A 23,179-nucleotide genomic window follows, 5' to 3' on the forward strand; every position below is an offset into this window, starting at 1 on the left:
GTTGAGGTCAAGTCCTGCTGGTTTGGATTCTGAAATGTGACTATCGTGCAAAGAGTGAGCCATTTTCCCATTGTCTATTGTGGGCAGTTCTAATATCCATGTCAACTTTCTATAGGGAAGTGGGGGAAAGGGTTGTTGACTTCTTCACAGAGAACCATGGCTAGGAGTCACAGACAACAAAGATTTTGGTAAGTAGGGTACTTTATGAAACAGTATCCCCCTCCCAGGTTCTCCCAGTATCATCTCCTGACAGAAATAAAAGTTGCAAAAAGCAATTTTATGGTCGTTATAGGAAGAGTCTCTTATTGGAAAGAGTGGCATCATTTATGTACATATACTTCTTGTCAGCCCAAAATGTAATTTTTTCTGTTCTAGTGTTCCTAGAATCCCTTGGGCCTTTGCCATGACAGAAGTTTGTGGCATGATTCTGTGCTATATTTGGATCCTGGTTCTTCTTCTTCACAAACACAGGTACACACCATTAAAAGATTGAAAGTGTTGACTGTTTTGTGTAAAAGTCATCAAACCTGTTTCTCCCTTTGCAATTTCCTTCTCTAGTCATTGTGACAATATAGTTATTGGCACAGGAAAATGTTTTGGTTTTGATGAACAAAAGAGTCAGCGGGAGATAATATCTACATATTTTGTAATATTCTGAATGTATTTCACAGGGAAAGATCAGAGATAGTGATGTTCAGACAGGGGCCAATCATTGACAGTCTACCGTTATCTTTCCTTGGAAGCAAATTGAAAATGTAACTTTCCGTAGAGGGATAGAAACTCCTCCAAGTCTTTGGTCAGATGTTTGGATGGAAAAAACGGTTCTTTGCTTGGAGGCCTATTATTAGAAAGGAGATTGTTCAGCCCATATGGTGCATGCCTAGTCAGTGGGGTTTACTTTAGATGGTAGAAGAAATTGCTAAATAGGGAAAGTGCTTCTTTGGCACTCACCAAGAAATATAAAAGGAAAATTTTTTTCTCATTAAAAAAAGAAAAGAAGGATAAGAGGAGGCTCCTATCCTACCTTATTATAGAGAAATTACTTGATTTAAGTAAAAAATAAGGCATAGTGAATAAATAGCTAGAAAGTTTGTGGGTCTGCTATTCATTGTCTTTGGATACCGAAGAGGAATAGGAACAATTTCTTGAGTTTTTGATCCTTTATTCTCACTAGGGAGTGCTTGAGGTAAACAACAGTGATGGGCTTTAGGTCCTAAGCAGCAGTTATTTCAGTGCTTTGAAGGTGAAAATAAAGGTTGATGATTGCTGTTCAGGTCATGCTTTTAGGCCGTATTGCACTTCATTCTTTCCCATTTTGTAGCATTATTGCTTAAAATTTGAGGTGGTTTAAAAACGTGTATTTCTGCTGTTTTCTGGATTAACTTTGTCTTTTGAGACCCTGTGCGTTTGAATTTATCCACTCTTCAAAACAACGAGTTTACTTTATAGAAAACTTTTGTAATAGATTTAGAAAAGCATAGCAATGGCTAGTTAAATGCAAAATTTGATGTTTACTTAAGCGAAGAATGTTTTTCTCAAAATGTGATCTTTTTGCCACTTTTATTAGAGTACCATGGGCTCTTGTTAAAATGCAGAATCCTAGGCTCCATCCCAGGTGTACATGAAGTTTGAAACATACCTAACCTTGTGTTCAGTGCTTTTTGTGAGGATGGGAGCAACATTTTGAAAATGTGTAAAGCTTATATAGTTTCTGAATTTCAGAATCTTATAGTCTGGTTTGGCTTAAGACATTTAAAAAAATAGTATAACAGTACAAGTGATGTCACAATTCACTTTAGAATTTTTGTTAGAGATATAATTAATATAAAATTTAGTATTTAAAAAAAATTGACGCAGACAGCAGTATGGTGATTACAAGAGGGAAAGGAGGGTAGTGGGAGGTGGAGGAGAATAAGGAAGGGATAACTGGTGATGGAGGGACCCTTGACTTGGAGTGGTGAACACACAATACAATATACAGATGATATATATATATATATATATATATATATATATATACACACACACACACACACACACACACACATAGAATTGTACACCTGAAACCGTAATAATTTTATTAACCAGTGTCACCCCCAGTAAATTCAATTCAAACTAAACAAAAACCTTACTATTTTTTAAAAATTTAGTATTTTATAACTTAAATTTGAGATGTTAAATAACATTTAATAGATAGCTATTATCAATAACAAATTTACAATGCTAGTAATGAGCAAAAAATTCCCTAGAACTATGTATTCAAATTTATCTCTCATTATGTAAGTAATTTATGAGCAATATATGAGTAATAAGTCTAACACTAAGCTAAGAGTCAGGCTAGGTACTAGTCTTCTCTTTTACAGAACTCTTTGTCTCTTAGGCATGTTTTCTTGTGAATGAAATGACGCTCTTAGGTATGCACTGTCCAACATGGCAGGTGATAACTACATGTGGCCATTTATTAGATTTAAATTAGTGATTATGAAATAAAATTAACATTTAGTTCTTCAGTCATACTAGTAACATTTCAAGTGCTAAGAGTCACAAGTAGATAGCTTATTGGACAGTGCAATTTTAGAGCATTTTTATCATTACAGAAAGTTCTACTGGACTTTTTTGATAGTCTCTGAGATTTCTGTCCTCTTCCAGAGTCTAGTGGTTTCCCTGTTTGCTCTCCCTTGAAGTTAACATTTGATGTCTGGGTTATTTTGGTTTGTTTTCTTCTGATCTCTCTCCCTTTTGGTCGCTTTGTTCACAGGTCAATACTTTTGCGAAGGCTCTGTAGTCTGATGGGCACTGTATTCTTGCTTCGCTGCTTTACCATGTTTGTGACCTCCCTCTCCGTGCCAGGACAGCACCTGCAGTGTACCGGAAAGGTAGCCTGCTACCTTCTTTATCATTCTTTCCTCTTGCTCTTGGGGGGTTGATGGCCCCATATATGCAGTAGGGCTAAGACTTTTCTTTTACTATTAAAATGGCCTTTCTAATATTTTCAATATCTGTAATAAACCTCTAGAAATAATTTGGTGAAACTTTTAAGCTAGAATCTACCTCTCCTTTACTTCTATACATTGATACTCTGTAGAGCTGTAGGAAAAAAGTTCCTTTGAATTAATCACTTTCCTTTTCCCACTATCCTCAACATCTGTAGTTCATACCACGTGACTGTTCCCTTCACTGTCATCATCACTCCTTTTTTAAAACTTGAAGTTTGATTATATTTCATTAAAATGTAATGCCATTACTATAACTTTACTCTTTCTGGAATATACTAAATAATGACTGATTTATTTTATTTTATTTTTTTGTGACAGAGAGAGAGGGACAGATAAGAATACAGATAGGAAAGGAGAGATGAGAAACATCAGTTCTTCGCTGCAGCACCTTAGTTGTTTATTGGTTGCTTTCTCATATGTGCCTTGACTAGAGGGCTACAGCAGAGTGAGTGACCCCTTGCTCAAGTCAGCAACCATGGGGTCATGTCTATGATCCCATGCTCGGTTGAGCCAGTGACCCCATGTTTAAGCCGGGTGAGCCCACACTTAAGCCGGTGACCTCAGGGTTTTGAACCTGGGTCCTCTGCGTCCCAGTTCGATACTCTATCCACTGCGCCACCGCCTGGTCAGGCTGATTCTTTGTTTTATTTTGTAGCTTGTTTTGGTATATTGTAGACATCGCTTCTGGTTAAATTGAGAAAGAAGAGATTATCCAGATGGGAACAAAAACCTGGGTAATGAATACCTTTAAGAAATAAAAAAAATCCTGAAGATCACCTTTACTTTATATACAAGATTGGCTGTTGTAACTCATTAAATTTGTACAATAGAATTTATTATCCTACTTTTCTAAGCCTCTATGTTTTAGTTGTGTTCCCAAATATTCAAATGTATATGTTAACACCTTTGTGATTTTAATGTTCTTTGTAAAATATAAAACAAAATTGTCAGTTCTTCTACTGCAATATAAATAGCTGCATTGCCACCAAGAGAAGAGTAAGCAGTCGAAGGAGATCAGAGCTAAACATAGGCCTGGCCAGTTGTCTTAGTGTAGAGCACTGGCCTGGCATGTAGGATGTCCTGGCTTCAATTCCTGGTCAGGGCACACGGGAGGAGTGACCATCTGCTTCTCCACTCCTCCCCTTCTTCCTCTCTCTTTCTTCCCTTCCCACAACCGTGGCTCAGTTAGATTCAAGCTCAGAGCTCATCTGCTCAGGCACAGAGGATGGCTCCATGGAACCTCCTCCTCAGGCACTAAAAATAGCTCAGTTGCGAGCATGGCCCCAGATGGGGGTTGCCTGGTGGATCCTTATCGGGGTGCACATGGGAGTCTGTCTCTCTATCTCCCCTCCTCTCACTTGGAAAAAGAAGGGAGGGAAAAAGAGCTAAAAATATAGCCCTGAGTAAAGGATGACAAAACTTTCTCCAGGTGGTAGGAGACTAACTAGTAAGAAAGGTGGATGGGTTAGATGACAGGATTTAGTGTAAAAAAGGAATGTTTTATTTTTTAAGGTAAAAGCTCTTTTTGGTTTTTTTTTAAGGGAAATTAATTTTTTCTAATTATAAAGTTATATAAGCTTATTATAAAAATTCAAATTTTATAGAAATATATAAATTAAAAAGTAAAAGCTCACATAATTTCCTCTTTTACTTTGCTTCATAAATAATGCTGTTAACAGTCATGTATATAGTCTCATAAGCTATTTTTAAGCATGCTTACACATTCAAATAAGTTTATCTGGTTAGATACTTTTTAAACAAAAGATAAGATTATTATATTGCAGCCATAGGGTTTTAGCTTATGTTTTATTTAATAGTATGGTGTTTACTTTTTTCCGAAGAAATATGTATAGCTATGCTTCATCTTTTCAATAGCTACAGAGTGTTCCCTTGAATGGCTTACAGTCTCCAAGTGATGTACATTTAGGTTGTTTCCAAATCTTATGATTTATAAACAATGCTGTCGTAAACATCCTTGTACATTTATGCTTTTTCACTGTTTCATCATCTCCTTATTTATTTATTTTTAATTTTTTAAAGGATCTTCTTTATTCATTTGAAAGAGGAGAGAGAGAGAGAGAGAGAGAGGAGAGAGAGAGAGAGAGAGAAGGGAGAGAGAGAGAGAAAGAAGGGAGACACAAGGGGGGAGGAGCAGGAAGCATCAACTCCCATATGTGCCTTGACCTGGCAAGCCCAGGGTTTTGAACCGGCAACCTCAGCATTCCAGGTCAAAGCTTTATCCACTGCACCACCACAGGTCAGGCCATCATCTCCTTAAGATAAGTTTTTGGAAGTGAAATTATGAAATCAAAGAACCACACACATTAAAAATTGTGATATGTATTATTCAAATGTCTGCTAAAAGGACTAGTTTTCATTACTAAAACTGTATACATGTCAGTTTTCCTACTCCCATGCCAGCACTCTTCCTTATTGATCGTATGAGTCGCTGCCATTCTGATTAATTAATGATGATATCTTAAACTTTTATAGTCTTGTTTTATATCTAAATCTTTATTGAATTTATTTCTGTACATGGTTTGAAGTAGAGATACAATAGTTTCCCCAAACAGTATCCTAATCGATTGGAAGAGATTTAAAAGAAGAAAATGTAAGCTTATTACACTGAAAAGAGTTTCCTGTTGCCAAAGGATTTAATTGTGGGTCAGCCACTAAATATATGTGTATAGGGTTGCAACATAATGCTACAAAAATAAATTAGGTACTATCCCTCCGCAGTGTGGACAGTCCTTTTTCTGTCTCTAATGACTGTTTCTCATTATCAGTTAATTATATATGGAGCTTTGTATACAGATATGCCTAAATGCTGTTAATTGCTTTGAATGAAAAGATAACCTACTTATTGGCCTAATTATTTGCAGCAGTCACTAAAAATAGAAGATGAAAGTGATAGTAACTAGCCATCAAATCCCTTACAGTGAACTGCATAGGGCAGTTTCATTATAATAAATTAATTGCTTGAAATCTCATTTCCAGAAGTAGGAGGTTTGGGGACAGAACCAAGAATATGCTTTTTTTTTTTTTTAATTGAAATTAATAGACTCACCTTAAGGAAAGAAATACTTACACCACGTCTCATCAAAGCATCTTAATCGCCTGATCTGTGGTGGCGCAGTGAATAAAAAAGCATCGACCTGGAAATACTGAGGTCGCCGATTCGAAACCCTGGGCTTGCCTGGTCAAGGCACATATGGGAGTTGATGCTTCCAGCTCTTCCCCCTTCTCTCTCTCTGTCTCTCTCCTCTCTCTCCCTCTCTGTCTCTCTCTCTCCCTCTCTCCTCTCTAAAAATTAATAAAAAAAAAAAAAAGCATCTTAATCATTCTATTGTATTGTTACAACTTTTTTTTCTGGAAGAATATTTGGGATATTTGAGATGAGAAAGGATAGGGAGACTTGAGTAATTGAACAGTAATTACTTTTTTTTTTTCAACTGGCATTACTTGCTTCCTGTCTGTGGCTGAAACTTTTTCCTAGCAGTCTCTGTTCTTCACTGCCTGATTTTTTTAAATTTTCATGAGAGAAACATCTCTAATCCTATTCTCCTTAGAGGTCAGGGAAGAACTAAATCATATACTTCAGTACCTTCTCTTTTCTTTTCTCTAATAAATTCTTCCTCTCCTGCTCTCAACTGTAGAAATTGAAGCCATTTATTGTCATAGTGCCAAGCCAAGAAAACGGGAAACTATCGCTTTTAACCCAGTCTCTCCAGGGGCTTTTGATCAGGGTTTTTAAAGACAGAGATTGAGGGTTAGGAGTTAGAGTCTGAGGGTAAAGCTAATTGGCAAGTTTCAGTGCTTTTCCTCAGTCACATTAATTCATTTCCTGACATCATCTTATTTGGTGTTTTTATCACTGTGATTGTTGAACCTGTCTGGGTAAGGAACCAAGATTCTGCAAAGTATTACATAATTATACATTAGTGACATCTTTAAAGTGAAAACATCTTGTAACCTCTTTTTTAAACTATCATTGTTTTGTGCTTAACTAACTAGATTTTTCTCTTATCTCAAGCAAAGTGTACTTTTCAGCCTTTTTTTCTGGAACTTGCTTTCCAGGTAGGCCTTTAGGACATGACTAATATACACTATAATCTTTGACTATAAGTGACTAACGTATCTTCTTAATCTTTGACTAAAAGCTATGTCACAGCCAAAATATTTGAAACATTTAGTTAAATCCTAAACCTGTATCTCTAGACTCCATGCTCTAATACCTAAACATCTTTACTGTTAACTGCTGGTTTCAGTTTCTTTTGTTCATTAGCCATGGTAGAATATTCAAAAAGTAAGAGTTTTGGAACTAGACTTCCTGGGTTCACATCCAGTTATGTTACTAGCTGTGTGACCTCTCTAGGCCCATTCCGTTATCGATACAAGTGAATTACTTCATAGGATTGTTGTGGACATTCAATGTAATAACACATAAAATAACATAAAACATGGTACAATGCACATAAAATTTTAGCAATTTTTTGAATTGTTACTATATGTTAAATGTCTTTTTATGTGTGTGTATGTGACCATTGCTTAAACTCTTCCTCAAAATGAATTACTTTTTAAACCTCTTTGTGGGAGTTGGGGTTTGGCTTCTAATAATGGGAAATTCAAGATGGTTATGGTTTAACAATGATTTATTTTCTCATAAGCAAAGTCTGAAAGTAGGTACTCTAGGTCAGATAGGGTAACTTTATGGAGTCATCAGAAACTCATGGCCCTGGACAGGTAGTTCAGTTAGAACATCATCCCAATATTCTAAGGTTGCAGGTTCAATCCATGATTAGGGCACATACAGGAATTAACCAATGAATGCATAAATAAGTAGAACAACAAATTGATTATTTTCTTCCTCTCTCTCTCTTCTTCTCTCTAAAATCAATAAATTAAAAAAATAAAACTCATGATTCTTCTGTCTTTCTGCTCTCCTAACACTTGGCTTGCAGATCACTTTGTAGTCTAAGATGCCTGCTGGGGCTTCAGCTAGCACGTCTGATTTGTAGGCTAGAAAAAGGAAAGATAGAAAAGACTTATTCCAAGCTGTTGTCTCTTTGCTTTATAAATAGCCTTCCTAGAAATATTTTATATTTTCACTAATGTATTATTGTACAGAACTTAGTCACATAGCCACATCTAGCTGCAAGGATAGCTGGGAAAAGCAGTGTTTTGGTTGAGTTCATTACCGTTTCAGATAAACTTGAGCTTCTGTTACCAATGAAGAAGGGGAGAATGGATATTGATTGGTAGCCTAAATTATCTCTGGCATAACCTATTTCTTTTTCTTTCTTTTTATTTTTTATTTTATTTTTTAAATTTTTTTATTTATTCATTTTTAGAGAGGAGAGAGAGAGAGGGAGAGAGAAGAGAGAGAGACAGAGAGAGAGAAGGGAGGAGGAGCTGGAAGCATCAACTCCCATATGTGCCTTGACCAGGCAAGCCCAGGGTTTCGAACCGGCGACCTCAGCATTTCCAGGTTGACGCTTTATCCACTGCGCCAAAAGATTTTATTTATTCATTTTACAGAGAAAATGAGGGGTGGGAAGAGAAGTATTAACTCATAGTTGCTTCACTTTAGTTGTTCATTATTGCTTGTCATATGTGCTTTGACCAGGCAAATCCAAGGTTTTGAATTGGCGACCAGAGAGTCCCAGGTCGATGCTCTATCCACTGATCTATCACAGGCCAAGCTGGCATAGCCTGTTTCTTATTGGTAAGAAGAGCCAAGAAAATACTACTCTGTTATTGGATTAAAAACTTGAAAATATTTTTATATAGTAATGATGTTTTTATCATAAAGAAATTACTAGTGTGCCTGACTGGTGGTGGAACAGTGGATAGAGCATCGACCTAGGACACTGAGGTCCCAGATTTGAAACCCCGAAGTTCCAAAGGTTGAGCCCAAAGGTTGCTGGTTGAGCAAGAGATCACTGGCTGGACTGGAGCCCCCCAGTCAAGGCACAAATGAGAAGCAATCAATGAACAACTAAGGTACTGCAACTACAAGTTGATGCTCCTTATCTCTCTCCCATCCTGTCTGTATGTCTTTCCCACAAAAAAAGAAAAGAAACTCCTAGTAGAGAAGTTTGAGTTACATTGATTTTATTTAATTACCAAAATATTTCTGAGTACAGCCAAATTCTGGAATTTAAATTAGACTGGAAGTCTGGTTGCTTTTGCTTACCTCTTATTTCTAAGTCATTCAAGCATTTGAATTTGAATAGGAGTGGATATTTAGGAGCTCTTACCTCCCTGAGCATTTGAAGCACTAATTCATAGCTTTCTTTATAGATATATGGCAGTGTATGGGAGAAATTACACCGGGCCTTTGCCATTTGGAGTGGCTTTGGTATGACCCTAACCGGCGTTCACACTTGTGGAGATTACATGTTTAGTGGCCACACAGTCGTCCTAACTATGCTGAATTTCTTTGTTACTGAATGTAAGTACCTGTTTAGTGCTTGTGTGCCTATTAGATGAATATCTGCAAAGGAGACTGCGGGAAGGGTGTCAAGTTCTATGAAGAATGGGACCTAAGAAACGTGTCTGAGAAGCATTGGAAGGAATGTGGTTCTAAAATGATCTTTCTGTCCTTTTCCCAGATACACCAAGAAGCTGGAATTTCTTGCACACTTTATCCTGGGTTCTCAACCTCTTTGGAATCTTCTTCATTTTGGCTGCCCATGAACATTATTCCATTGATGTGTTTATTGCCTTTTATATCACAACAAGACTCTTTTTGTACTACCATACTTTAGCTAATACCAGAGCATATCAGCAGAGTAGGAGAGCAAGAATTTGGTTTCCCATGTTTTCTTTTTTTGAATGTAATGTTAATGGTACAGTACCTAATGAATATTGTTGGCCATTTTCAAAACCAGCAATAATGAAAAGACTAATTGGGTGAAGACTATCTTTGTTGTGGGTTCGTGATTAAATACACAGTAATTGTTGAAAGTGAATAACTTTGCTTTCTCCCTCTAGGTTGTTCCTGGATGCCTTGCTTTTTGGCTTATATGTTGACAAAGTAAATTTCCCTGTTCTAAGCAAGGCTGTGATTATAGAAAACAAGAAGGAACAATCAAGAGTCCTTACATATCTGTTCGAATGGAAAGCTTAAGTGGATGTTTTTTGCCCCTTCTCTTTAGGCAGAAGTAATTTTGTGATTGAAGTCAGTTTGTTACCCTTATTTGTTGAGTATTTGCTTACTGAACTTAAGCAAAACAGCTTAAGCAATTTGCTGGTTGAAGGATTTTTTTTTTTAATTTCCAATAGGACTCCAGTCAAGAAATAATATTTTTTGAAGTTTCTTATTATTTTCAAATGAAAAAACCCTACAAAGTGAACAGTACCTGTTCTTTGAATTAATCTCTGTGTCTTTTAAAAAATGCAACTCTGGAAAGTAGTCAATTTTACTAACAATTTCTGCCTTCTGTCATCTTTAACAAAAGAATATTGAACATACCAGGATGCCTGAAACAAGAGGAGAAAGAGGCCATACCTGAGGTGACAGAGTACTAATACAGTACTGGCATTTTTCACCAAAGATGCAACGAAAGATGCAGTTGCTGTTGAGGGTTCAGCATGACCACAGATTCACGGGGAAGAAGGACTGCATCCATATATATCAAGTCGGCTGAAGTTTAGTGATGTACGCACCTGGAATAACTTTGTGCTCTAGCTGTTGGTGAGATGACAGCCCACTTTTATGCTTTTTTAATGATGTTATTTAATGAGGAAAACAGTGGAGTGTTTTACCAGTAGTTAGATAAAGTTCTTAGGTCCTTAAGTACAGAGATATGCATGCAAAAATTATTTTTTCTCTTCTGAAAAGAAACTGATAACAGATTGCAAGCATAGTATAACTTTCTGGTTTTTGAAATTTCATTCTTGGCCATCAGAAGTAAGCAGTCACAGACATATTTGGATATGAAAAGGTTTTGTTGTTTTTATTTTTAAAATACAATTGTGTACATACATTTTTTCTACTTAGTCTTAATTTGGCAGTCAGGAAGTGCTGTATCTTAGTTGCTGTTTACAACACTAATACCATATGTAATTTGACCTCTGATAACATCTGTCACTTCACTTTTAATGATTTTATAGAGTAGTTATGGCAGGATGGTTGTGGAATTGGAATTTGAACCCTAACTGATGAGTTTAGCCACTTGGAATGTTCCTAGCGTGGCTTTAACATTCCATTTTAAAACAAGGAGTTAGAAAAGGTGCTGGCTGCTCTTCATATGGGTGAAATAGTTTATTTTTTGCACTTTGAGTTATGTTTCCACTCTTGTATAAGCTACAGAGGAGCCTAAATGGATTGGGCAGGAAGGAATATTGTGTAACAAGTTTTAGCCAATGCTGAATGATACCAGTTTGAGTCTGCTCTGAACATTATTTTTTACTTCTCACTTGAGAAATGGCACAGAGCAATGCATTGTATTATGCTTTCAAATCTCATACTTCGGAATCTTTTATCTTAAGTTATTGGTTCTATTACATGCTAGGGACAAAAATGCCAATATTTTATCTAAGGGAATTTGCATAGTTATGATGGGTGAAGGATGCTTCCTATGCATTGAAAGGAGTTTGACCCTTGATGTCAAAAGATGTGGTGCTGTCTTTTCTTTTCTTCAAATGATAGTACAGGACTGAATTTAGCTAAGGAGGGACTACTGTTCGCTGTTGGGAAAATGTTTGAAAGAAATCTGTGGCAACATTAAGTCAAGAATGTTAAGTAGCTACTTAATGGTAAACTTCCTGCCATCAGTCTTCTTTCCTTCATATGGATTCTATTCTAGAACAAAATAGAACAAAATAAATTGCAGCTAATTTGCAGAGCTATTGATATTGAGAGTGCCTAACAGCAGACTGCACTGAGGATTAAAACAACTTTAGAGCCTTGCATTTATCAAATCTGTTTTGAGGAAAAGGTAAGTTAGACTTATAACTTATTGTTATAAATAACTATTACAAGGCAGTGTTTACATAAGTCAGTCATCTCCAAGTCTCTTTCTTATGACACTTTTTTAATTGAAGAGACAAAATTTTTTTCTTAATATGAAACCTATATTTTAGTTGTCTTTTGTCCAGGAATTTCCAGATTTTGTCTTTATATTTGTTATTGTTGTTAAAATCTAAACTACAGTGAAGATAGAATTTACATGTACATGTTGGGTGTGAATGTGACTAGGTAGAGAAGCTACATTCCTTAGACCTACATAGTTTTGACCTTGCCCTAGGCTCTACAGTTGCAGACTTGAGAGAGACTTATATCATTATACCGAGACACGAGCATGGAAGGAACCAAGAAAGTTCTGGTTTGGGGATGCAAACGGAGGGTTTATTGAGAGACTGATGCATTTTTTGTTCCTGGGGACAGGACTGACATTTTTCTTTTTCTTTTTTTCTTTTAAAGTCCATGCTGGACAGTGTTACTGAAGGGTATTTGAAGTTTGCAGGGAGTAGGATGTTTTAAAGAAGACCATTTTGCTATTATCACCAAATAATTTGGGAGGAACCTTTTCTTCCATGCTGCAGAATTCTCAACATGCCTATCCTCTCCATAATTCTCTGTGGCCAGCGTTGCTACTGTACAAATACAACTTCCATGTGCTGGGCCAGTTTAATACTTAGTATATTGTTTTAAAATCAGAAAGCAATGAGCTTAGCCATAGACTCAGTCAGTTACTAAGTGTGGACTGTTCACAAGAAACAAACCCATTGACTGAGACGCCTATCAGTAATGTAACTGACCCTGTACCTCCCTGATTGTTGTTATTTAGAATTCCATACATTCTATCATTTGTAAATGGAGAACAGAAGAGTCAAATGCTTTTAGAGCTAATATGAAGCAGACTGTTTTAGGGACATTTCTTTGGAAAGTGTTATTATAGTCAAAGTCATATCCGTAACTCTTGCTTTGACTAGATTCATTAAAAGGCAATTTTATCATTATTTTCATAGTAAATTTTTTTTAAGGATTCTACTTCTAAAATGCTTGAGGAAATTAACTATATTCTAGTTTTAAACCGTCTGATCTAATAAATTTAATTCTTTGGTAGTCTTTTTGTAGACAAATTATCCCTTACAAAAGTAATTATAGTAATAGTTCTTTAAGGTACTCAGGCATTTGAGACAAGAAAGCTCTCTTCCAGAATAGTTCAATAGCTTTCTGAAACAGTACTGGTTTCATTTAGATAGTGGCAAAGCCAATAGAGCATGTCAGTTTTAATGCCAACTTTACTTGGCATTTAAGTCAGTTTGCATTTGTAAAAAAGTTTAGCCTAAATTACCCCTATACCTCTATAGAGGAGAATTTGTTGGTACCGTCACAAGTCAGGCTGCTTCAGGTGACCAATGAAAAAGGAAAGAGATTGAGATATTTTCCCCCCCTCTCTGTCTTTGAGTGGCTTTGCATGACTGAAATTACTATGGAAGTAGGTTTTGGACCCCTCTCGCCTATCCTTCACCCCTGCAAATGCCACCAATTTCAAGTAACTAAAATGTGGCTTACTACTTTGCATCAAGTTCAATAAAAATATCTGGGAAATCTAAAAGCCACAATTCAGCTACTAATAAAGTTGGTTTTTCGAATATGTTTTACCCTAAATTAACCAAAGGACTTTTTATTCATTGTAGTCTGTGTTTAAGCATTAGGAAGCTTTGTGCCTGATGGGGAGAGAGAAGACGGACTGTGTTAATTTCATTGTTATTTTTGGTCTTTTTCAATCTGAACTGCTGGGTTGTCTGAACATAACCAAGTAGTGTTATCAGTTAGTAATATCATCTTAAAATGCTTAATTTTAATAATTTTTTTTTCAGAAAATCTATGGATTGTTAGGACAGTTGAAGTATTTCTGATATGAAATAAAGGAAGTGGAACTGGTACAAAATAGGGGAAGCAAAACTAGCTTGAATTAAAGTGGGCATGTTTTGTTTCAAGAATTCTACCTAAATGTCACCCATCCACAGAGAAACAAGTATTACTTGAAGATGTGAAAGTTCCTGTGGTAGCCATACCTTGAAGCACAGTATTGTATATAAATAAATGTCTTGATTCTAAATTAAATCCAGATTTAACTATTATATATTATTTTATATCTTTGTTGTATTAAAATGTTTTAAAACACTAAAAATAAAACATTTGAAAGTTTGATTACAGTCTCTTGTTTATCTTTACATTGTTAATGCAGGTGGCTTATTTTTTTATACAGTGAATTTTTATTTTTGCAAATGATTGGGCCCTGCAACTTTAAATCCTAATGTAATATCTAGTCCCTGGCATTTTCTAATTCTTAGTTGTCTGTTAGATAAATCGTTTTCCCTTTCTCCTTTTCTGTAAACTAGGAAGGAAAAGTGATCTTCCTGCTGGTGTTAAGAGAGATTGTAGATGAAGTTGAGAGGAAGGGAAGGGAAATAAATAACTACTTATTCCTGGCCCTGGCCGGTTGGCTCAGTGGTAGAGCGTCGGCCTGGCGTGCAGGAGTCCCAGGTTCAATTCCCAGCCAGGGCACACAGGAGAAGCGCCCATCTGCTTCTCCACCCCTCTCCCTCCCCTTCCTCTCTGTCTCTCTCTTCCCCTCCTGCAGCCAAGGCTCCATTGGAGCTAAGTTGGCCTGGGCGCTGAGGATGGCTCTGTGGCCTCTGCCTCAGGCACTAGAATGGCTCTAGTTGCAACAGAGCAACACCCCAGATGGGCAGAGCATCGCCCCCTGGTGGGCGTGCCAGGTGGATCCCAGTCGGGCACATGCGGGAGTCTGTCTGACTGCCTCCCCGTTTCCAACTTCAGAAAAATAACTAAATAACTACTTATTCCTGGACACATTAAGTTTCTGTTCGTTTGAAATTTAATTTAAATGTCGGTTATTTAGGAACATGCCATCATCCTGCCAGGTCAGCTTTGGAGATAATGATGAACAGAAAGAAAAGAGGAACATTGCTAGATTAGAGGTAGCCCAGGAGCTCAAAGTAATGGAGTAGTTGGAACACTAAGCATTGTCACAGGTGCAGGACCATATGAGCTTAATCCACAGCTGAACTTTTCTTCATGATTAATTCTAATTTGTAGCCTCTCTGGCGCTGGCCCCAACTGATCTTCTCTCAGGAACTCTGGAAAAGAATAGTCCAGAAATGGTAGAATAGAAAATGCTCTGGATTAGACTTTGGGGACCTGGGTATGAGTTACATCTCTGCCACTGAGTAAATTGGACTGTTTCTTCCAGCCCCACTTCACCTTATATGTAAAATGGGGTGGAGGGTGTCTACCTCATAGGTTGTATTAAGGGCCAAATTATAAAAAGTCCTGTAGCCTTGCTGGCCCAGTACCTGGTACATATTGCTGAATCAGCAGTTGAATGTAGATCAGTAAAATAGGGTCTATGCCCCCAGGGAATTAATATTCTAGCCAGGAAGATGACATAAAAAAGTAGCTAACAACATTTATTGGTGGAATAAACCAGTCATTTTATGTTTTGTGGGTTTTTAAAAAAAAAAATTATTGATTTTAGAGAAAGAGGAAGAGAGAGAGGGAAAAACATCAATCTGTTCCTGTATGTGCTGTGACCAGGGATCAAACCAGTAGCCTCTGCACTTCAAGATGATGCTCTAACCAATTGAGCATCTGGCCAGGGCTAGACCAGTTGTTTTAAAACTGCTTGACTAAAAGAAAAGGGAAAAAAAGGACTGCTTGGCCAAACCTCTTCAGGGGTAGGGGGAAGGGGTTGGAACTTGTACCATTTTCTTCCAGAGTTGTTTTTTTTTTATTTTTTGTTTGTTTTTTTTTACTTAGAGGCAGGGAGGCAGAGAGATACTCCCACATACACACTCGACCAACCAGGATCCACCTGTCAAGCCCCATACAGGGCGATGCTTTGCCATCTGGGGCCACTGCTCCAGCTCAGTCAGGGAGCCATTTCAGTGCCTGAGGCGAGGCCATGAAGCCATCCTCAGCGCCCAAAGCCAACTTACTCGAATCGAGCTATAGCTGCTGGAGAGGAAGAAAGAAGGGGGAAGGGGGAAGAAGCAGATGGTCGCTTCTGTGTGCCCTAATCAGGAATCGAACCCAGGACTTCCACACGCTGGGCTGATGCTCTACCACTGAGCTAACGAGGCAAAGCCCAGAGTTGGTGTTTTACATAGTTGGCTTTCCTTGTAGGCTTTCCCTTTGAAAAAAATGCTTGACGATAGGGGAAGGGAATGGAAACCACTGAGCCACTAAACAAACTTCGTGTCTTCACTTCATGGTAGCCTGAGAGAGGAAGGGCTCCCTGGGCACTGGGTCTGAGGGTCCAAGAGTCCAAGAAGTCACTAAGCATGTGAAACTTGAACTGAACCCTCCCTGAAGGATAATTCATGGGGATATGATGAAAAGCCTAGAGAACTAATTGTCATGCAAAAATTTGGATTTATTTGTGTATATATTAGGGAACTGTTGGAGAGGGGTGCTTGATTTTATAAATGGAAGCTTTGGGAATGCCTGTTGCCAGGGTCTAAATTGTGGAAACAAGTATAAGTAGTTCTATAAAACAGGAATTAATAAAGGGCAGAAGTTAAGTCAGAGAGAGAGGTAAGATGGTGGAAAGTGCACGAAAGATCACTGGAGATTAAGGGAAGGCTAGAAGTCCCAAGATAGTAAGTCAAGGGATCAGGCTGGGCATAGCTTCTAGGAGGCCTTTGCCCTCAGGTGAAAGATCAAGACCACTAATAGGTGAGCTGCCAACTGCTATCAGTGTAATATGAATCTAAGATATGTAACATACCTTGTATCCAGAATTGTCTCTTGTGGTTGTGCACTTAATCCACCTGTTGGAGTGCTGGGCTGCTAGGCAGGAAGTGGGTGGGAGCTGGCTCTGTGGAGACTTGACGAGGATGGTGGGTAATATAATGCCTCAGAGGAGCTCAGCTATTGCCCGCAGCTCTAACTGAGGAAGACCAGATGACAGCACTAAGGCCCTTGGTAGAGTGGCATGATATTTAAATGATGACTGTTAGCTCCCAGAGCTCCCTGTGAGAGCCAGCGATGCAAAACCACTGTGGCCTAAGAGCTCTGGATCCCGCTCTAAAGAGAATACTTATACCTAATGGTTTTTTGATACAGATTAATCAGCAGCCTTCATCAATAAGACGTCAAAGTAACGAAATGTGATACTATTTTTCCACAAAGGCTGCTTTTGGAGGCTTAGCTGGAAAGCATTTTGGCAGTAGTGATGCAGTTTGAGGATTTCAACGTGCTTAAATCTCGTGCAGAAATTTGATAAACCTAACTGTCCAGAAAGATTCTGAATTTTCTTCACTATTGATTCCACAGTGGTGCCTGTAAGTCTTACTATCTTTTTTAAAAAGTTATTATTTTTAAGTAAATAATTTAAACATGGTAAACTATATACTGAAAACTCGTCCTCTCACCCTGTACCCCAGTCTTGAGTTCTCCTTCCAAAAGGCAACCATTTTAACTAATATGTTTTTCCAGAGGTATTATATGCATATGCAAACAAGTATGTATTTTCTAAATTATCTTTACATATTTTGTACAAATTGTAGCATACACACATACACGCATATATGTACATGGTTTTGCACCTGGCTTATTTCACTTAACGTGCCTTCTCTTCCAATGGCATACCTTAGTTGAATAAGTTGGGTGTATTGCTCACTACAACGTGGGAGAACACGTGGGGAATTATGTGGCATCTCAGTTGGAAGGTGTAAGAAAGGACTAATTATAATTTGGGTTTGGATTAGGTGGTTGGGGGAAAGTTTTAAGGAACTGCATATTTGCTGTGGAATGGATGCTTTCAGGATGCTGGAGCAGTTTATGATTGGGTACAAATCTCAGTAATAAGGAATGAGGAATGAATTTAGGCTAATATTACAATTGGTGAAGAAATAGGATAGAGGCATATTTGGTCCTTTTTTGGTTTCGATAATGTTTGTGTTTTTATCTTTGTTCAGCAATTATTACTGAGTAGTTTTGTTTTTGTCTTTATCTATCACAGTCACAGATCTCTTGTCTGGTATTGGTGTTCTTTGAATTTTATGTTCGACAGGAAATAGTAAGGCCTAGCTGTGAGTGGCAGGCTGTCCTCTAACAACACAAAGTTTTAGCTGATGGTACTAGGCCAGCTCTCTGATGTCAAAAGCTGCTTTTCTCTTTCTCCCATGTTATATATTAGGGTTCTCGCTATACAAGAATATAAAGAATGAGATTTGTTTCATTCTTGCTAATGACAGCACGGTAATCTATTGTTACTCATTTCCTGAAATTTAGACATTTAGATTGCTTACTATTCAAACAATGCTTCAGTAAATAATATGTTACTTTGCATGTGTGCAAGTGTATCTGTAGAATAAATTGGCTAAAAGTAAAGTTGTTGGGTCCAAGGCTTTGTGCATTTAAAATTGTTTTAGATATTGTCAGATCGACTTCAATAGAAGTTGTACCGATTATTTTTCCAGCAATATGAGTTTTCCTGTTAGTCCACAACATGGTCAAAACAGTGTACTACAGAACTCTTATTTTTGCCAATCTGATAGATATATTTTTTTCTTTCTTTCTTTTTTTTTTTTTTTTTTTTTGACAGAGATAGAGATAGAATCAGAGAGAGGGACAGATAGGAATAGACAGGAAGGGAGAGAGATGAGAAGCATCAATTCTTTGTAGTGGCTCCTTAGTTGTTCATTGATTGTTTTCTCATATGTGCCTTGACTGGGGGGCTACAGCAGAGCGAGTGACCCCTTGCTCAAGCCAGCGACCTTGGGCTCAAACCAGCGACCTTTGGTCTCAAGCCAGCGACCATGGGTCATGTCTATGATCCACGCTCAAGCCAGTGACCCCGCCTAATGCTGGTGAGCCCATGCTCAAGAACCTAGCTCCTCTGCGTCCCAGTCTGACACTCAATCCACTGCACCACTGCCTGATTAGGCTTTTGTTTGAGTTTTAGAGACAGGAAGGGAGAGAGAGAGAGACAGGTACATCGAGCTGTTTCTTTTTTTTTTTTTTTTTTTTTTTTGCATTTTTCTGAAGCTGGAAACAGGGAGAGACAGACAGACTCCCGCATGCGCCCGACCGGGATCCACCCGGCACGCCCACCAGGGGCGACGCTCTGCCCACCAGGGGGCGATGCTCTGCCCATCCTGGGTGTCGCCATGTTGCGACCAGAGCCACTCTAGCGCCTGGGGCAGAGGCCACAGAGCCATCCCCAGCGCCCGGGCCATCTTTGTTCCAATGGAGCCTTGGCTGCGGGAGGGGAAGAGAGAGACAGAGAGGAAGGCGCGGCGGAGGGGTGGAGAAGCAAATGGGCGCTTCTCCTATGTGCCCTGGCCGGGAATCGAACCCGGGTCCTCCGCACGCTAGGCCGACGCTGAGCTGTTTCTTTATGTGCCCTGACTGGGGATTGAATTCACCACCTTTGCACTTATGAACAAAAGTTCCAACCAACTGAGCTATCTGGCTAGGGCTTAATTTTGTATTGATCGATTGATTTTTAGAGACACAGAGAGAGGAGGGGTAAGGGAAGCATTCATTTGTTCCACTCAGCCGTGCACTCATTGGTTGCTTCCCTTGTATGCCCTGACCAGGGATCAAACCTACAACCTGTCCTTTTGGGACAACACTCTGACTGAGCTAACCAGCCGGAGCCCAATCTGATAAGTTTTTAAATGGTATCTTAATTTCCTGTCTACATTAGTAAGCTGAGAAAGTATTTTTAAATAGTAATATAATGCTATAGGAATGGTGATAACTTTATTGGTATGCAAATCTTCCTGAAGGTTTCTTAACTGAATCTTGGACTATATCATATATTTTGTTAACAAATATGACTATAAGATGTTTAATGGGAAGAGGAAGCTAATTTAACAGATCAAGGAATGCTCCTCTCATTTTATTTGTGGCATAATCTTTAACTTGGCCATCTCGTGCTATTGGAGAGTAGTGGGTTTTTTTTAATTGTTTTCCCTGAGCATTTGAAGGACTCTTAAGTCCTGTCTATTCTAAGGGAGAATCTGGAAGACTCAGCTGCTCTCACTGTTTGAAGTTCTAAGAAGGGTGTTTATACCTATCCCACCAGCAGCACTATTGGCTCTGCCCTCACCTCTTGAGACATTTGGAGGACCCAAATTTACCTGTTCCAGATATAGGGTGCCATTATAGATATGTAGGACTTGAGGTATGAAAGATATTTTGAAGGACTATTTAGAAAACATTAATTGAGCACCTGCTAAATGCCAGGCACTATGTAAACACTGGTATGTCAGTGGTAAAACAAAGTCCCTGCCCTCAGGAAGCTTACTTTCTAGCCAGTAAACAAATATATGAGAAAGAAAAGCATCCCTGATAGGCATCAGTTAGTTGGCCTAGTTACAGTGGTGTTCCCCTACTGAACATAAATGTTACAGAATGTCAACATCAAGAGAAGAAGACTTCCTGACCATGATAGACCATCTTCACTCATAATCAGGTCTAAACAGATACTGCAACACAAAAATAAGCATACACCCCTCTACCAATTAACATGTGAATTGAATTGCCTCAACTTTGTGTAAACATCTAATCCAAATATCGACTGCCTGCCTTGTTTTCTTGAACCCTCTGTAAAAATCACCTAACACAAACCCAAATCCTGTACAAACCCATTCTAATACCCTCTGAGATACCCTACTCTTCTTGGTGTTTGGTTTTTCTTGCTTCAGAAAGTTTATTTTAAATACTGAGCAATGTGTTCTCCTGGTGATCTTTGGCTGGTGGGAATTGACTCTTTAAGTAGCCATAAGGCCCTGGCCGGTTTGCTCAGTGGATAGAGCATTGGCCTGGTGTACAGACATTCTAGGTTCTGTCCCATCAGGGCACATAGGAGAAGTGACCATCTGCTTCGCTTCCCCTTTCTCTTCCCCTTCTCTCTCCCTCTTCTCTTCCCGCAGCCAGCTCAATTGGTTCGAGCATGACCCTGGGCACTGAGGATAGGTCAGTTGGTCCGAGTGCATCAGCTTCAGGTGCTAAAAATAGCGTGGTACTCAAATATCCACCTCAGACAAGGTTGCCAGGTGGATCCTAGTCAAGGCGTATGTGGGAGTCTGCCTATCTCCCCTCTTCTCACCTAATTAAAAAAAAAAGTAGCCATAATTGCTAACACACACACACACACACACACACACACAGATAAAAGGATAAAGAGTGACAAGGAGCACTTACTACCTGACAGTAATAAAAGGCCTTCTGTGGAAGTGACCTTTGAGCAGAGACCTGAATAAAATGAGGGAGGAACCATGTGGTTAGCTAGGGATATCTAGCAAGTGCACTGGCCTCTGGGACAGGGTTTGCTTGTTCCGCAGTTAGGCCACTTTGGTGTAAGTGAGGAAGGGAAAGTGTGATTGGGAGTGAACTTAGAGAAGGAGCCAGGCTGCCAATCCTGCAGGCCTCAAAGGTCCTGATAAGGACTAGATTTACTTTACTTGTTATAGGAAGCTCTTAAGAGATACTGCTTTTGTGTAGGGAAGTGACTCCAATTTCCATCCCACATCTCCATGGTAGCCAGAGGGACACTGCTCTTAGGCTAAGGCAGAGAAGGTCTTCTCCACCCACCTGTGTGGGGCAACTTGCCTGGCCTTGGAGACTGTTATCCCTGAAAGTTTTTCATCAAACTCTTCTGGGTTCTTTATTTGGAGCCTGAAAGAGTGAAGAATGCACACAGAATGCGAGCTGCAGCAAAGCCAAAGAGAAGCACTGTGACCTCAGAAATGCAGTGGTGGAAAGAGGCAGCAGTGGATGTGACAGGAAAAGAGTGTTTTAAAATTGATTTGAGAGAGAAAGAGAAACAGCAATTTGTTGTTCCACTTATTTATGTATTCATTGGTTGATTCTTATATGTGCCCTGACCGGGGAATCTAACCCTCAACCTTGGCGTATTAGAATAACTCTCTAACCAACTGAGCATCTGACCAGGGCCAGGATTTTTATTTTTTTTATTTTTTAACTTTAATTCACTTGTATAAAACCACAGACTGGCAATGTAGAGTTATGAAAGTTGTTTTTGGTTGAAGTTGGCCTTTGCAGATGGGCACCAGCAGAGGGTGCTGTAAACCTCTTTGTTACTTAGGCACTATGGAAGTTGCTGTTTTGAAAAAGTATAGTGGACCTATCAGAATCACATGGCCTGTTAAAACATAACTGTAGATGCTACCTCCTGAGTTTGAGTTCATAGAGAGGAGGAATTTTCATGTATAAAGGTTCCCAGGTGATGCTGATACTCCAGTGAGATTGGTTCCCTATTTGGAAGTGATCAGAACCATCTGAAGAGCTTTCCACCTTGTGAGGCATCTTGCCCTCAGGGCATTTCAGAATGGGGTGGAGGGAGAATGCTGCAGTTCACATGCTCCCTGGTTCTCTCCTGGCTCCTCTTAGCTGGCGGTGGAAACTGAAGCTCTGTACAAATAATTACCTAAGCATCATGCTTAGTGTTTTCATTCCTCCATATCATCTTTTAATTTTGATTTACAATTGTATATAACTAGTTTACAGAAATACAGGGGTCCTCAGGTTATGACAACCTTGACATACGGTGTTTCAAGTTTACAATGCTCAGTCCCATAAAAACTTTAAAAAAATTGAGAAGTGTTTCAGCTTATGCTGTTAGCATCATACTTACGGACTATACGGACAAGCTAGTGTGATTGTGTTAGCAAGGGGCTACCTTTTAAGGTGTTGCTAGTGCTGGATAATGCCCCTGGCCACCCTGCCCACTTGAGTGACTTCAACCCTAATGTCAAGGTGGTTTACCTTCCACCTAATACCACTGCCTTTTTACAGCCCATGGACCAAGGTGTCATTGCCTCTTTTAAGGCCTACTACCTCGAGGACACTTGCTATGGCCCTTAGTACAACTGAGAAGGACAAGAACCTGACACTCAAAGACTTTTGAAAGTCTTACAACATTTACAATGCAGTACAAAACATTGCTTTTGCCTGGGATGAAGTGAGAACAAACAAATGGTGTGTGGAACAAACCGTGTCCCCAGTTTGTGTGTGACTTCCATGGCTTTGAGGAGTCCGTGGAGGCTGTTAACAGAGAAGGTTGTTGCCATGGGTAAACAGCTTGATTTGGAGGTGGAGGCTGAGGATGTCACTGAGCTACTGGCATCACATGGAGAGGAGCTGTCTGCTCAGGACCTCATTC

The 23,179-nt window shown here is 38.9% G+C and overlaps 1 protein-coding gene across 2 annotated transcripts in view; it reads left to right on the top strand.

Moving 5' to 3' along the window:
- Nucleotides 1-13,423, top strand: part of SAMD8 (sterile alpha motif domain containing 8) — a 65,256-nt gene extending 51,833 nt beyond the window's left edge. For both annotated transcript variants that reach the window (XM_066242575.1, XM_066242576.1), the window contains exons 3-6: nucleotides 376-471; nucleotides 2,759-2,876; nucleotides 9,300-9,450; nucleotides 9,611-13,423. In XM_066242575.1, coding sequence (XP_066098672.1) covers nucleotides 376-471; nucleotides 2,759-2,876; nucleotides 9,300-9,450; nucleotides 9,611-9,915 — 670 coding nt within the window. In that variant the 3' untranslated portion in view covers nucleotides 9,916-13,423. The remainder of the gene's footprint in view (nucleotides 1-375; nucleotides 472-2,758; nucleotides 2,877-9,299; nucleotides 9,451-9,610) is intronic.
- The last annotated feature ends 9,756 nt before the right edge of the window (nucleotides 13,424-23,179 follow it).

This window comes from Saccopteryx bilineata, chromosome 9 (genome assembly GCF_036850765.1).
Source record: "Saccopteryx bilineata isolate mSacBil1 chromosome 9, mSacBil1_pri_phased_curated, whole genome shotgun sequence".
Taxonomy (NCBI): Eukaryota; Metazoa; Chordata; class Mammalia; order Chiroptera; family Emballonuridae; genus Saccopteryx; species Saccopteryx bilineata.